Genomic DNA, 16,078 nt, shown 5'->3' on the forward strand with positions numbered 1-16,078 from the left:
ATACTGTTCCACATCTGGTTGTCTTGGATTCAGTATTTATCAGTCTCCCTTCACATGGTATGTTGGTAAATAATTAGAAATTAATAAAGATTCAAAAGAACGCTTAAGCTGTGTCTGTGCATGTCAGTTTACTGTACAGCCAATACAGGCTGCTGGTCAGCAATCTAAGATATAATAAAACCAAATAAAATAAATAGCCTTGTTCTAAATTACTAAATAGCCAGAAATATGTATGTATCTGAGATATTTAATTACAATTCCTTAAATCAAAATTATTATTTTTTTTACTAATTTTTCTGTCCATTATATTACATGTAAAACTTAAAAGAGTTAATATTGACTTTGACAAATATATTAGCATGGTATATGGTAGTATCTTAAGACAGTCTTATCATTAGAGCTTTTCTAAAGGTCATATGAAGTCATACATGTATTTGGGAGGTTGGTGGATAAGGTCATTTTATTATTATTATTATTATTATTATTATTATTATTATTATTATTATTATTATTATTATTATGTATATTACTAAGGGAAGGTGTATATTTAAGTTTCCATGAGATCATCTTCAGTTTTATACTTTGTAAATGTCTTACCAATCCTGTACATCATTTTCTTCAGGATGATTTATCTTGGATCAGTTCCAAAATCAATGTTAATACACGCTTATACTTAACTTTTAAATAATATAGATATATATCTAATATCCCAATATAGTCTCAGGCATTTATTAAAAGACAGACAGGTCATTTAGACAAGGCGTCATTACACAATTCTGTCGCTAATTTAGTAAACGGTTCACAACATAAACTTATGAATTGCTGAGACAGATAAAACAGCATCATGTATAGCAATGATGTTGGCCAATCAGAGAGTTGCGTTTATCTACGCCTGTGACATTTGACCAATCACAACTCTTGTTGCATAGATGCTGAGTGCTGTAAAGTTCGGCTGACCCACCATAAGGATAGCAGGTATGAGAATGCGATGAAACTTGATTAACTTTGTTAAATAATGTGATGGACTCATCGGGCTTGGGCATATCATGTTTTAGATAAATTATCTAATGTCGTTTGTTATCCATAGCAAGGTTGGATGCTTTTGGTTTATATTAAATTGTGTTACTATGTAGCAGATTAGCTTCATTGTAGCATAGTGGCGATGATACAAATACATATTGTACAAATATATGTCTCTAAAGTTAAAATATTCTTTCACCAAAAGCCAGATTCCTTCTGTCATTCAAGATAGATTACATAATGTATCTATTTTAAAGTCATCCTGTTTCTAATATGAGTATCGTTTCTTTTAGACTAATAAAGTCAGTATTTCTCTGTTCGAGGCTGCGCGTGCGTTTCCCGTTTTGTAGCACGGTCATAACCCGCCCCTTTCACCTCAACTCCAGTGCTAAAGTAGCATCATTGCTCAAGATGCCCCAGACAAACAAGTTCAAAAGTGCTGCATCCAGCAGTGCTGCTCAGTCTGCTGGTCCAGACCGGGAAGAAGCCCTCAGAGACCCCAACGCACCTCCAGGGGACAGTGGTGGAGAGGACAACCAGGGAGACCCTCAAATTGTTAAATCTCCCAGTGACCCCAAACAATACAGGTATACAAGTCAACATGTACAGATTTTAAATGCTGTTAACTAGGTACTATTGGTCAGCATCGGCCTCATTCTTAAAGTAACAACTCACTGCTTCTAAAAGATAATTTTACAGTATGAATGATACAGTATGTTGGCACCTAAGGCCAGGAGTTAACAGAAATATGAGATCACACGAGTAAAACACAAGCTCTGGTTGCATCTCTTGAGAGTGTAACACAACACTGCAGGCAAGTGCTGACGACTTTTTTTTTTTTTTTGTCCAGATACATTGAGCTGAGTAGCGGACTGAGGGCTCTCCTGATCTCTGATCTGAGTGGTTTAGATGGGAAAACTGAAGATGAGGATGACGAAGATTCAGAAGAGGAGGAAGAAGAGGAGGCAGCAGGAGAGGAAGAGGAGGGAGACTCAGGGGAAGGCACGGATGAGGAATGTGAAGAAGAAGGGGACAGTCAAGATAGCGACTTTGAAGAGCTTGACGAGGAAGACGACAGGAAGAAGAAAAAGGGATCTGAAAAACAGGTTTGTGTATTGCTGTCTAGCGATTCAGACACTTATACTGGTTTGTTGTTGTTGTTTTTTTTGTTTGTTTTTTTGTTGAACCTTTATATTAAAGCATTTCTTTTCAAATTGTAATAATTCTAAAAAATGCTATATCAGCTGATACTATAGATTTGTGTGTTAAGTTATCTTTATCAGTATTGGATATTTTATTATGGATTTGTTTTTTTTATTTTACATTTTTATTTAATGGCACTGTTACATGTAATAGTTAGCAAATCTCAAATGAATATCCATTTCCTGTTACTGTACACTATAATGTTTTGATGCCTAGATTCACTTGTAGCATTTAAAATTACTTATCTTAGTTTGTAGTGTTTTTCTTAGAGTAATGCAAAGCTATTTTATCAGTTCTGATCAATAATATGGCATTAAATTGGCCAGTACATAAAAATATCAGCTAAAGTGTGTTACATTATTTGTATTTCAGTGCAGTTTAATGTATTTTTTTTATTTTTTTCTGAAATAAGTCTGCAGCGGCCCTTTGTATTGGGGTAGGAAGTTTCAGTGACCCTAATGACCTACCTGGCCTTGCACACTTTCTGGAACACAGTAAGTCACTCATGCATTTGTTTTGCCATTACTGTATTCAATAATGCTTTATTCTCAATGATAATGTTTAACTGAAACGTATCTCTCTATTTCCCAGTGGTGTTCATGGGCAGTGAAAAGTACCCTTCTGAAAATGGCTTTGATGCATTCCTTAAAAAGCATGGTGGCAGTGATAATGCTTCCACTGATTGTGAGAGAACCATTTTCCAATTTGACGTCCAGAGAAAACGCTTCAAAGAAGCCCTTGACAGGTGAAGCAGCTCTTAAAGATGTGATCTTATCACATCACCTCTTATCCTGTCCAGAATACTTAACTCAATCCTGTTGAGTATTTTTCTAACCAAAGGCATTGAAATAAAAGCAAATGCGATATATGTTTTTAACCTTTGGTTATACATAACCTTTAAATCATCTCTTTTTAATGTTTTCTCAGATGGGCTCAATTTTTCATCTGTCCTCTTATGATTGAAGACGCCATTGACCGAGAGGTTGAGGCTGTGGACAGTGGTGAGTAAAGCATTTATATTACAGATTAAAATATGAGTTGATCACTCAACTGTGCAGTTTAACAGCCTGATGGTCTTTTTTGTTTGTTTGTTTGTTTGCTACAGAATATCAGCTTGCTAAGCCTTCAGACTCTCACCGTAAGGAGATGCTCTTTGGCAGCCTAGCAAAGCCCAACCATCCCATGAGCAAGTTCTGCTGGGGTAAGTCAATCATGTTAAAAACTGCTTTAGAGTAGCTCCTGGGTTTATTCTAAAGTTGCTTTTTTTATGGTCTTGTGATTTTTTTTAAGGTAATGCACAGACCCTGAAGACTGAGCCTAAGGAAAAGAATATCAATGTTTACAAGCGGCTCCGTGAATTTTGGAAGAGATACTACTCTGCCCACTATATGACCTTAGCTGTGCAGTCTAAAGGTAGGTACAGTATGCAGGACTTAACTTGGATATGGAATTTCTAATAGAAGATGATCCTAAAATCTCTTCTGCTTCAACCTTCACAGAGAGTCTTGACACCCTTGAGGAATGGGTTAGAGAAATCTTCAGTCAGGTACCCAACAAGTAAGCTCAACCAAAGCCCTTTTTCAGTATTTGTAAAATGTGATAATATAAATGTATTTAAAGAGTTTCTCAATGCCATTCAGTGGACAGCCGAAACCTGATTTTTCAGACCAGTTGAGCCCCTTTGAAACACCTGCTTTCAACAAACTTTACCGAGGTATGCCATAGAACTTACTACTCAAGTGAGGTTTAACGAAACTCTAGAACTCAGTATTAATATTTAGTTTATTGTTTGTTGCAGTGGTGCCTGTTAGAAAAGTACATGCCCTCACCATCACATGGGCTCTACCACCTCAAGAGAAGCTCTACAGGTAAACCAGTCATGATTGCACTCTGTGTGGCTCCTTTTTATGAAAAAAAAAGTGATCTACAATAAGGTTCAGTCATTTTTACTGACACGTATTCAAAAAACATCTTTCAAAAGTTCTGTTAAAAACACATCCGCAGTATACAATATATCCACATCTTTAGCCATTTCACTGGGACTTTACATATCGATTTTGTTGGTCTTTATTGGAATGTCAATATTATTTCTTTTTATTTTACAATGCTTAACCGATGCTCTTTATGTCGGTCCTCAGGGTAAAGCCTCTGCATTACATTGCTTGGCTGATTGGCCATGAGGGAACTGGAAGTATCCTGTCCATGCTTCGGAGGAAGTAAGTCCTTTCTCTCCTGATTTGGTTTTAATAAATGACAAGCTGGTTCTACTTTCATTGTAACTAATCTGTACATTCAGCATAAATGTTGCACTAACCCCAGAAACTGAAATTGAATCTCTTTCTCTCTTTCTAGGTGCTGGGCTCTTGCTTTGTTTGGAGGAAACAGTGAAACTGGTTTTGATCAGAACACCACCTATTCAATATTTAGTATCTCCATCACTCTTACTGACGAGGGCTTCCAGAACTTCTATGAGGTCTGCATGGGTCACCAGTCTAGACATTGCATTGTTTTACATTTCTTTGATTCTACACTACTAGTGCATGTCCAAATTATGCACTACAGTATCTTAATATCCTTAAGATATTATATTGTTTTCACACTTAATGTCATTATAGAAATATGGGGGAAGCTGAGAAACTAACAGCTTTGCTAAATGTGTGTAAAATAGGATTACAAAAGCCTCTGAGGCACAAACACACCCCTTTGCCATCCTAAATTATAACAGACACTTTGGTATAAAGTTTGGCCCCACTAATCTGGATGGTTTTCTTCATTCAGGTTGCTCACCTGGTTTTCCAGTACTTGAAAATGCTTCAGACCCTTGGGCCCCAACAGAGGTAGGCCCTTCATGTGAAGTGTTTATCTCGAGGAGGATAATTGCAGAACTTTACAAATACACTACATTAAATAATGTAGCTTGAAAGATATCATAAAATGTTTGCTTCTCTTTGGCAGAATATATGAAGAAATTCAAAAGATTGAGGCCAATGAATTCCACTATCAGGAGCAGGTAAGGTTATTTGTCAGCCTATGAGTGCTTAGCCGTTCCTCACCAACAATGGAGTGTTTTTGTATTTCCAGCTTTTAGAAATAATTTAAAAAGAGTTGGATGGGAGTATTTGTTTGTAGACACTGCACTCACAGTGATGCTTTTACAGACTGATCCTATTGAATATGTGGAGGATATCTGTGAAAACATGCAGCTGTTCCCAAAAGAGGACTTCTTGACAGGAGACCAGCTAATGTTTGAGTTCAAACCAGAGGTACTTGCCCATCACATGCAGCACTGAATTTAGACTTTTGGGTACACAATTGTGTGATATATATATATATATATATATATATATATATATATATATATATATATATATATATATATATATATAATTTTTTTTTTTTTTTTTTTTTTCACTCTCAGGTGATCTCTGCTGCACTAAACCTCCTCACACCAGAGAAGGCAAACTTGCTCCTTTTGTCCCCTGAGCATGAAGGCCAGTGCCCGCTCAGGGAAAAGTGGTTTGGGACCCAGTACAGTGTAGAGGGTTTGTACAATTATTATTATTATTTATTTTATTTTTTCTTCAGTTAAAAAGTACCATATTCAGGATCAGAAGTAAAAATAATAATAATAATAATAAAATAAATTGGTGTCTTAGAATCTGTGTCCGTATTAGATTACTCTGGAAGTGAAAGTGAAAAGCTAGTGTTGAATTGTTAGAAAATTTGTTGATTTACTAAAAGATAAAGATATTTTCTAAAAGGTTTTTAACCACACAAATATATATTTAATAATTTTAAAACAAGTAGCGGTGGTGCCAGTTTAAAGTGGAGAACTTGCCGTAGTTTATGAGTCCGTGTAGCCACTGCAGCTGTAGAAGGATAATTGATGCCAAAATTAAGAAGTACTTTGGTTCTGTAGGAGTATGTTGGTTTTGAACATGATAACTGCAGGAATTGATAGCTGATATTAGTATATTAGTAGATTGAGATTGTTGTTACTCAAAAAATAAATTGAGTCCAAGCACAACAAGCAGTTTCCTACTGTTTAAGTAAAAAAAAAAAAAAAATGAAATGCTTTTCCTGAAGCTGACATGTTTATTGAATTATATTATTTCCTTTTTCAAATCTACTTGAAATGTATTCATAATTAATCATAGGTTTATCTCAAGTGATTCAGGAAATAGCATTAAGCATGTTCCTCTATATTGTGCAGCTCTGGAGATACAAGCACTTGTTTGAACCATGTTTTTTTCCCCTTACAGACATACAGCAGCACTGGAGAGAGCTTTGGGCAGGAGATTTCGATTTAAACCCAAGCCTTCACCTGCCTGCTGAAAATAAGTTCATCGGTGGGTGTCTTCAGTTGATGTATTTTAATGCTGTTGCTATGTACTGTATCTGTAGCTTGTTTCAAGACTGTTTGCAATTATTCTTTTGTCTCTTTTCACCTCCAGCCACCGATTTCACCCTCAAAACCTCTGACTGTCCCGACACCGAGTACCCTGTCAGAATAATGAACAATGACAGAGGGTGTTTGTGGTATAAGAAGGACAACAAGTTCAAGATCCCCAAAGGTGTCGTTGTATTTTTCTCTACACTCAATATATATCGTGTCTCCGATGTCTAATAGAAAAATAGATTGAGTGGGAAGTACCGAACCTCTGTGCTCAATTACCCAGCTCACACTTCTGTTTTCTCTCTTTTCCTACAGCATACGTGCGGTTCCACCTCATATCACCAGTGGTTCAGAAGTCTCCAAAAAAGTAAGCTGAAAATCATGTCAATACATACAGTCATTCGAGCAGATCTTGTAAATGCTGAAGCCATGGAAAGCCCATCTAGCCATTGGTGTGTCTGCTCAGGTCTTAGGAATCACTATCTCCAGTTCATATTCTTGTTCATCCATTTACCTTTCCATCTGATTTTCTCTTTGTTCTCTCGTCTTAACTCCACTTAGCCTGGTGCTTTTTGACCTGTTTGTGAATATCCTGGTGCATAACTTGGCGGAGCCAGCCTACGAAGCTGATGTAGCCCAGCTAGAATATAAATTGGTTGCAGGAGAGCATGGTCTTGTCATCAAGGTTAAAGGTTTCAACCACAAACTGCTGGTAATTAACAGGCACAAATCAGATTATAAGAAGAAATTGGTGTCTTTTTTTTAATTTATATTTTTCATATTTTTTTGCAGTTACTGTTCAACCTGATTGTGGATTATCTCGCTGATTTCTCCGCTGCTCCTGATGTATTCAGCATGTTTGCAGAGCAGCTAAAGAAAACCTACTTTAACATCCTCATCAAGCCTGAGAAGCTTGGAAAGTGTGTCTTTTAAATTTGCCTTCACTCCACTTACACTTTATATATGCCTGTAGCTTTTCCACTCATTGCTCTCTTGTCTGTCTCTGTGTCTCCTCAGAGATGTGAGGCTTCTGGTTCTAGAGCACTCCCGCTGGTCAATCATTCAGAAGTACCAGGCTGTGCTGGATGGGCTCAGTGTGGATGAGCTCATGGAGTTTGTAGGCAGCTTCAAGTCAGAGCTATATGCTGAAGGACTAGTGCAGGGAAACTTCACTAGCACTGTGAGTATACACTTATACACTGCTTGTATTTGTTTTTCAAAGAACACTCCAGGCTCAAAATATCCCACAAATGCTGCTGATAGAGCTTATGGTGTATTGATGTTTACTTATACAAGCATTACATAATATTCTAAGTAAAAAAGCTTTGCGTTTACTGTGTATAACTGCAGTTGTTCTATTATGAAATATAAAGCTTTTTTGAATCCGTAGGAATCCATGGGATTTTTGCAGTATGTTACGAAGTAAGCACTTTTTTACCAGCTTATTTTGTGTAGCACTTTCACTATCTAAAAAAAAAATGGAATCAGATTCACTCTTTTTTTTTTTTTTGGTCACTTTCAGCAAATTGCAATTCAAGAAGCTGTCAGTAGAGGTCCCTGTTCTCTTCAGAGTGGTAGAGCTTCCTCAGAAGCATCATCTCTGCAAGGTGAAGTCTCTCAACAAGGGGGATGCAAACTCTGAGGTCACTGTGTATTACCAGGTAAAACTTGTTCAGTGGTTTATATCAAACATATAGGCATATTTACTTTTTATATATTGCATTCCTAAAAAAAGCAGTGGTTGTTCCTAATATTTTTTTGGTATTTCTTTTGATAGTCCGGTCCTAAGAACCTACGTGAGCACACTCTTATGGAGCTACTAGTGGTGAGAATGAGTTTTGGTTGCTGACTACATAATGACGGGGGTATAGATTACAGTAAACGTTATTGTAGCTTTATCTATGTATAAAAAACGTAAAAGAACAGCTGCCCCAGGGTTTTTTTTAAGCAATAAAGTAAGTCCCTCTTGCCAGATTTTAAAGAAGTTCTCAGTTACTGCTCTCTAGGGCGCTGAGCACACACATCTTCATGGCCATAAGCTCAACTCATCCACTTTACTTTATACTGAAGACTGACTTTGGATGCTGTCCAGTTCTCTGTCTTTCTCAGCAGTTGCTTTAAAAAACTCTAAAAGGTTGAGCTGGCTCTCATTGTAAAGTGTAATGTGCTGTTCTAAAAGTTCAACGATTTATTTATTTTTGCTGGTGAATCACTGCTGATAACAGCTTTTGGAAAGACAATATGTCTATAAATGGTTTTGTCTCTTTTTTTTTTTTTTAAAGTTTGTATTTCTTTTGTCTGCATATTAAACTAAAACTTCATTAAAGAAACATTTAATATAAATTTGAAAAACCATTGGCTAATTATTGAGAAATTTGCCTTATATCAGTTAAATTCAATATCCGACTTCTGTGCAGTTCTAATGCTGTGACAACTTATGTTTTCTCTCTGTGGCTGCTGTTGTAGATGCACATGGAGGAGCCATGCTTTGACTTCCTCCGAACCAAAGAGACGCTGGGGTAAGTCTGTGGCACAGAGACAACATTAAGACATTATCTTGCTCCAGTTGCTGGTTTTAATTAGTTGTACTCCATCTGTTTTCACAGATATCATGTCTACCCAACCTGTAGAAACACATCAGGTGTTCTTGGATTCTCAGTCACAGTGGAGACTCAGGCCACCAAGTTCAAGTGAGCTCTCACTGTGCTTTCTGGTTGCAGTTCACTGCTGCATCAGAATTATCTGATTTATGTGCTGCAGCTGCTGCCTCTTGACTTCAGAATCATAATTAACCTTTATCTCCACCTCTATCTTGACTAAATTGGAGTGTTACTTTACACTGATTGGCTCTCTTTATTATTTCTGACATGAAATACAGACTACACTTAATGTTAACAATACATCCAGGTATTTACAATATGTATAACATTTTATTGCTTTATAAAAGTCTGTCTTATGAAATGCTGTGTAAATATATATCAGGGTTACCACTGTAATAAATATAAGGGAATTGTGACTTTCTACAATTCATATAGCCCCCCAAAAAGTCTTATAAGTTCTTGGAAATTAATGTAGTTTCTAAAGTATTTCTTTAGGTAGAAACATTTATATTACATGATTTTTTTTTTTAGATTTGGGATCAGTAAGTTCCTGAAAAGAGTATGACAGGTTACACAAATTGTAAGCAGCATAACTGTGTACAATATTAGTAATAATAATAAATGTATCCGGTGATCATGTGACACTGAATACTGGAGTAATGGCTGATGAAAATTCTGTACACAAAAAATTATGTATTTAAATTAAATGTATTTTTTATCAAATAAATGGTTTTGGTGAGCATGAGCAAAAATGACTTCCGCACATAGAAAATTAAGGTAACCATTAATCTGAGCTCTAATTGAGGTTAGATTGTGCAGAAACTCTTTCTTTTCTTTTTTCTGAACTCATTTTCTGCCTTCTAGCACTGAGCTGGTGGAGACAAAGATTGAGGAGTTTCTGGTGAGCTTTGGAGAAAAGATGAACAGCTTGAGTGATGAGGCTTTTAAGACGCAGGTGACTGCTCTCGTCAAGCTGAAGGGTTGCGAAGACACCCATCTCGGCGAGGAGGTCGACAGGAACTGGACAGAGGTGGTCACGCAGCAATACGTCTTCGACAGACTCAGCCGAGAGGTGAGAAGCCCTGTTGAACATGGGCAAAGTCTGACAGTTCAGCAATGTGTTAATGATGAATTGTGGGAATATACTTGGACATAGTCATATTTTTTCGCTTGTACAACAGATTGATGCTCTGAAACTCATGACCAAGGCTGAACTCGTGAACTGGTTCATGGAGCACCGGGGTCAAGGCAACAGGAAGCTCAGTGTACATGTAAGTTTACCGCCACATTGCTCTCTTGAGATTCATCTCTGCATTGAATCTAATTGAGAGTTGCTTTTTAAAAATTCTTCCGGCCCTTTTTTTTTTTTACTCCGTTTTCTTCAATTAATACCCCTTAATACAGATAGATAGATCCAGTCCCTGCTGACCAAAATCTGGCATCTTTCTCCATTTATATTATTTTTTTTGTAAAGCATACTTTATATATATACACTTCACTTAAAACTTTGAGATATGTATGTAGCTGTGATCATTTTTTTTTTATGGTAATGGATGAAATTATAGCATTATTAATGTATTTTAGTATATATTGAAATTAATCTGCTTGATATTAGTCTGCTAAGTATCTTTTTTAACCATTTCAATTTTTAGTATTATCTTAATTTTTCAGTGTTTTTACTCCTTTTGTGGATTTTAACAAAAATTCCCAATTTTTAAAGAACTTGTTTCCTTTGTGTAATGCTTGTTTGTTCATATTTTATTTAGTGAATATACTATTTTAGATACCAGTCTGAATGATGAATGGTTTCTTTTCAGGTTGTTGGTTTTGGAGTAGAAGAAAATGATCCTCCTAGTGAAGTAGAGCCGGCCGCTGGAAAGGAAGAGGAGGAAGGCAGTAAGATGTCATTGTATGGGGAGGTTTCCAAACTCACCTTCCTCCCTGCTTCCACTTTACTGGCCTCTGCAACTACTATTACAGACATCCAGGCCTTCACTTCCACCCTCAATCTCTACCCTTACCACAAGATTCTTAAATAAACGAAAGCATTGACTCACTCTGCCAGATGGCACACAAGCACGCACCCCCTACCTCCATCTTCCATCCTTTCTTCTCATCTACTCTGTCATACTTGAGCAAGGATGAGCAGGGGCCGGCGGTCTCCCGATGCTCTCGCATTTGAGAAACGAGCTTCAGCCATGTGTGCATTCATATAATGAGCCCTGCTGTTGAAATGACATTGCTGTGAATGTTGTGTGTTTGTGTGGGCGGGCGGGCATGGACTGGACTCAGATTTGGGGTCATTATAAACATGACTTAGAACATAAACATGACTTTAAACTACTCAAAATTGTGTATTTTATCAATAGGTCTGTGGTGTTAAGTTTGTACTAATAAATTTATAATGTTCTGACACTGTGCTGAAAAGTATTATATATATTTGAATGAAAATGCTTTTTATGTGGCCAGTTGATGATGCTTGATGCTGAAGATGTATAATGATGCTCAGCGTTGGGCATTTGAGCATGCAAGACCAAAATGATGCTTCTCTTACTGCTATAGCATCATTCTGCATTTGGAAGAACTTCAACCTGTAAACTGAGCAATGGCTAATATCACTGCTTAAATTCAGAATGTGCAAATTTATATTTATTAAAAGCACAGTGAAGCTACTAATGGACTGCATTTGAACATCATCTTTCATAAATCACCATATAATTGTTTAAATATTAAAACGCAAACATGGAATCAGAATGTACACAATTTACTAAATACACGGTTCTGGTTTTGTTGTACGTGATTCATTGGTGCATGTAATTCTGAATACCAAAATATTTGTATTCATAGTCTTATATGAAAATTTAATTTTATTTATTTTTCTTTGTCGCTGAAGCATTTTTTTTCTTTTCAGCTGACGTCATGGAGTACGCATACTGCGTATCCTTACTCCTCCAATCGCCTCGTTCCATTCTGGTGCTAATATTTTTATTTATTATTATTATTTATTCCCGCATCTTCGGCGCCTTGATGGCGAAACAAACTCGAGTGTTAAATGTAAGTTTGCTGTCTGTGTCAAATGAGAGAAAATACATTTCATATGTATGGATCATAGTACGGATGCAAGGAGGCTTGCTAATGTAACCAGTGTACATTAGCCAGATTCCCGATCAAAATGACTCTTACGAGACTTTTCTTTTAATGAATAGTTCAAAACACGATTTTTAATTTAATCATAATCTGATATACTGAACTGACAATTCTTTTATTTTGTCCGTAACGAATTGAAGAAAGTTATCAGTTGCACAACTGACTGACAACGTTTGATTAAAGACACATTTATTTATTGTAAAAAAAAAAAAACAATTATAATAATAAAAGCAATATTTTAACAACATTCAAAATATGTGCACTATATTATAAAATGTAGGATATAGTATAAAATGCAATGGGGGGTGTACATGATTCTACCACTGCACCAACAAAATTCTAGAAATCATCTAGGCCTAAAATAAAAATCAAATAAGCTAGTTGAATATCCTGTTTTATTTGATTACAAAAGTAAAATGTGTTGAAAATAATGTTTCATGTTGAGTGACAAAAATGTGCCATTTACAATAGAATAGCAAAATATTATAATCATGTAAACTGCAATGTTGGGTGTAATTACTGTAATTTAATTAAAAGTAATTAAAGTAAGAGATTACTCTTTTTTTCTGTAATTTAATTACACATACTTTGTACTGTGTATTGTATATACCCTTCTAACTAAATACTTTGGTGAGTTAATAAGAATACTGGTAACACTTTAGTGTCCAATTCTCACTATTAATTAGTTGGTTATTAGCATGTATATTACTAGGATATTGGCTGTTTATTATTACTTTAAAAACACATATTAATGTCTTGTTGTGCAAGACTTTATTCTAAATCTTTAATCCTACCCAATTCTTAAACTTAACAACTACTTTAAGTATTAATAAGCAGTGATTAGAAGTATTGAGGCAAAGGTCATAGTTAATAGTTAGGTAATAGTGAGAATTGGACTCTAATTCAAAATGTGACCAGAATAATTTATGTAGTTATCGGTTATTTATTTGAAAGTATATATGGAAGTTGTGGCCTAGTGGTTAGAGAGTTTGACTCCTAACCCTAAGGTTGTGGGTTTGAGTCTTGGGCTGGCAATACCATGACTGAGGGACCCTTGAGCAAGGCACTGAACCCCCAACTGCGCCGCAGCATAAATAGCTGCCCACTGCTCTGGATGTGTGTTCACTGCTGTGTGTGTGCACTTTGGATGGGTTAAATGCAGAGCACAAATTCTGAGTATGGGTCACCATATTTGGCTGAATATCACTTTGAAGAATTAAAAGAACGTCCCATTTTTTTGAGTAACTTACCCAACACTGGTGAACTGTACATGGATGTGATTTATACCGAATGTGATGTCATTTTAAAAAGCATGCCCTCAACTCTCCAAAGGTGACCTTAGATTCAGCTGGAAATACGTTGAGAATTGTCACAGTGCCAACACTTACCAGGCACCACATGTGTTCTCCTTGTCCAGACATGAGGCACATAGCAGCACACAGCAAGAGAGTTGATCTCTTTGTACTCCAGAATAGCTCTTTTCTTCTCACCACCCCGCCTTTCATTGTTCTGATCCTGCTGTCCTGAAGCGCTCTGTAGAGGTGCGGTACACTGGCTAGAGTTTCATCAGTCTGCTGAAAGCTGCACAGTTTAAGAGGGATCACATTTTAAATATTTTGACTGTCTTGGCATTCACTGGCTGCCTTTTGTAGTTAGATGATTAGACATCTCACTCCTGCAGGGTGTCTTAATTGATGATCTGCATAAATGGGAGGAGTTGTAAGAAAGGAAACAGGTGGATAATATGAATAAATAAGGCAGATATATGTGAAAAGTTATCCTGCTGCTCTACAGTGAGTTCTCTCAGCTTTACTCATTGAGCTGTGAGTCTCGCTGCTCTTACAGATCATGTTAAATTTAAGAAGGACATAAATTATATGCCTTCCAGGCAGCAAAGCACAGGGAATTAAACAAGAGCTTTTGTAAGACAGGTTAATTGTTTCTGGCCTTTCGATACTGAGATAATGGCATCTAATGCTAGATTCAAACAGCCTAATTTAATTCATTTAATAACAGATAAATTTGTAGTTGTAATTATAACTTTGTGTGTGTGTGTGTGTGTGTTTGTGTAGAACTGCTCTGTTATGAATTTAAAAAGCTGAACATCATCATCAGCGCTTGGTGGTAAGTGATTACATGTCATTTGGATTACGGAATCAGATTCCAAAGATGTACTTGTAATTAGATTATATTACATTCCTACAGTTACTTTTTTATTGATTACATGTTAAAATGACACTGTGTGTGTAATATTGTTTAGCTTTGAATATTCACAATGTAGCATGGCCATGTAAATGTCACGTAAATTAATATGCAGTCCATTCTTTTAAATTTGGAGACAAAAGGAACTCTCAGTCAATTATAACATGTTAATACTTTACTAATTTAACAACACATTTGCATTTTCACAGTTCTCTGATATCAGTTAATGGTCACTGACATGCAGGTCAACAAATAAAATATCTCAAATGTGGAAAATTTAATTATTTGAATAATTTTCATGTTTCATGTTTAAATGCATTTCATGATGTTCATAACAAAGAATGGAATATATTTAATTTCTCTTTGCTCTTTATGAAAATTACCCCATTTAAATCTATAAACAATTTAAACAATTGGGGTAAAATGTAATCTAAATGTAATCCAGAAGTCGTCCAAATATATTATTAGGCCTACTTGAAATGTATTAATCTAGATTACATTACTGAATATATTTGTCATCATGTAATTTCAAAATAAAGATGCTTAAATAATTCCATAAAGAACCTTACACATCTGAAGAACCTTTCTGTTTCACAAAAGGTTCTTTGTGGCGAAAGAAGATTCTTCAGAATATAAAAGGTAAGAAAGAGATGGTTCTTTAAAGAACCTTTGACTGAATTGTTCTTCTCTGTTCATCACTGCGAAGAACCTTTTAAGCACCTTTATTTTTAAGAGTGTAACAGACTACAATTTGCAAGTAATATACCCAGCATTGATTATCATTTATGCAAAAAAAAAAAAAAAAAAACTCTACACATGTCTGCAAAATATATATTTGTAGTATTCGTATACTGTTACATGTTTTAAGAGTCTTGTTTAAGACCTTGACATGCTTATCGAGGTGGCATTTTAATTAAATCACGTCTAAAGACATAGTGTAATGCAGTCAGGAAGGAGGGAATGGCATTCCCGTGTCGTGTGTAATATTTAATTAGAAAGATGTCAAATAACAAGTATGGAAGCTTTGCACTTAAGCACTTTCCCTACATTACATGCATTGCCACAGATGAGTTGAGCAGGCTCTTAATCTCCTTCATACAGCTTTGTTACAGATACCCTGTTGGTACTATTCTAATTTATGCGACAAATCCCTGCTAGCCCTCATAATTAAATCTGTCAATGATGTGGCACCTTGCTGTGTGTGTGAGCACACATGAATGTGCATGCATGCATATGAGGAAGAGTCTGTGATGGGATTTGCATATGTGCATGTGATTGTGTATTCATTTACGTCAAAACGTAGTTAATCTTTCCACATTTTGCATGTTGCCAAAAACAAATAGAGAAATACTTAAAGAGACAGTTCAGTTTTGTCCAGTCATGTAATATGAAATATGCAATAAAGAATCAGTAGACCATTACGGTCTGTAAATAAATGTTTTTTAAAAAGTACATTTTGAAGATCTATCTGCCAGTTTCTTGCAACAACACTGATACATGAAAAAGTCTG

General features: G+C 35.9%; 1 protein-coding gene across 2 annotated transcripts; it reads left to right on the top strand.

Annotated features, from left to right (window-relative positions):
- Positions 1 to 852: 852 nt before the first annotated feature.
- Positions 853 to 12,014, top strand: LOC113045469 (nardilysin-like). 2 transcript variants are annotated; one of them, XM_026205862.1, is made up of 31 exons: positions 853 to 975; positions 1,314 to 1,607; positions 1,871 to 2,126; positions 2,636 to 2,717; positions 2,815 to 2,968; positions 3,151 to 3,224; positions 3,329 to 3,424; positions 3,514 to 3,636; positions 3,723 to 3,780; positions 3,864 to 3,937; positions 4,022 to 4,091; positions 4,362 to 4,439; positions 4,576 to 4,696; positions 5,002 to 5,060; positions 5,179 to 5,233; positions 5,382 to 5,486; positions 5,642 to 5,765; positions 6,486 to 6,572; positions 6,678 to 6,797; positions 6,935 to 6,986; positions 7,181 to 7,331; positions 7,412 to 7,539; positions 7,637 to 7,799; positions 8,010 to 8,041; positions 8,142 to 8,280; positions 8,397 to 8,444; positions 9,086 to 9,138; positions 9,226 to 9,309; positions 10,084 to 10,291; positions 10,401 to 10,490; positions 11,037 to 12,014. In XM_026205862.1, exons 2-31 carry the CDS (start codon positions 1,432 to 1,434, stop codon positions 11,256 to 11,258), a joined length of 3,282 nt encoding a protein of 1,093 aa, XP_026061647.1. In that variant the 5' UTR covers positions 853 to 975; positions 1,314 to 1,431; the 3' UTR covers positions 11,259 to 12,014. The 2 variants fall into 2 exon arrangements, with proteins under 2 accessions (XP_026061647.1, XP_026061646.1); XM_026205861.1 differs by having other exon boundaries at positions 889 to 975; positions 1,407 to 1,607.
- The last annotated feature ends 4,064 nt before the right edge of the window (positions 12,015 to 16,078 follow it).

The sequence above is a fragment of the Carassius auratus genome, chromosome 27 (genome assembly GCF_003368295.1).
Source record: "Carassius auratus strain Wakin chromosome 27, ASM336829v1, whole genome shotgun sequence".
NCBI classification, from domain to species: domain Eukaryota; kingdom Metazoa; phylum Chordata; class Actinopteri; order Cypriniformes; family Cyprinidae; genus Carassius; species Carassius auratus.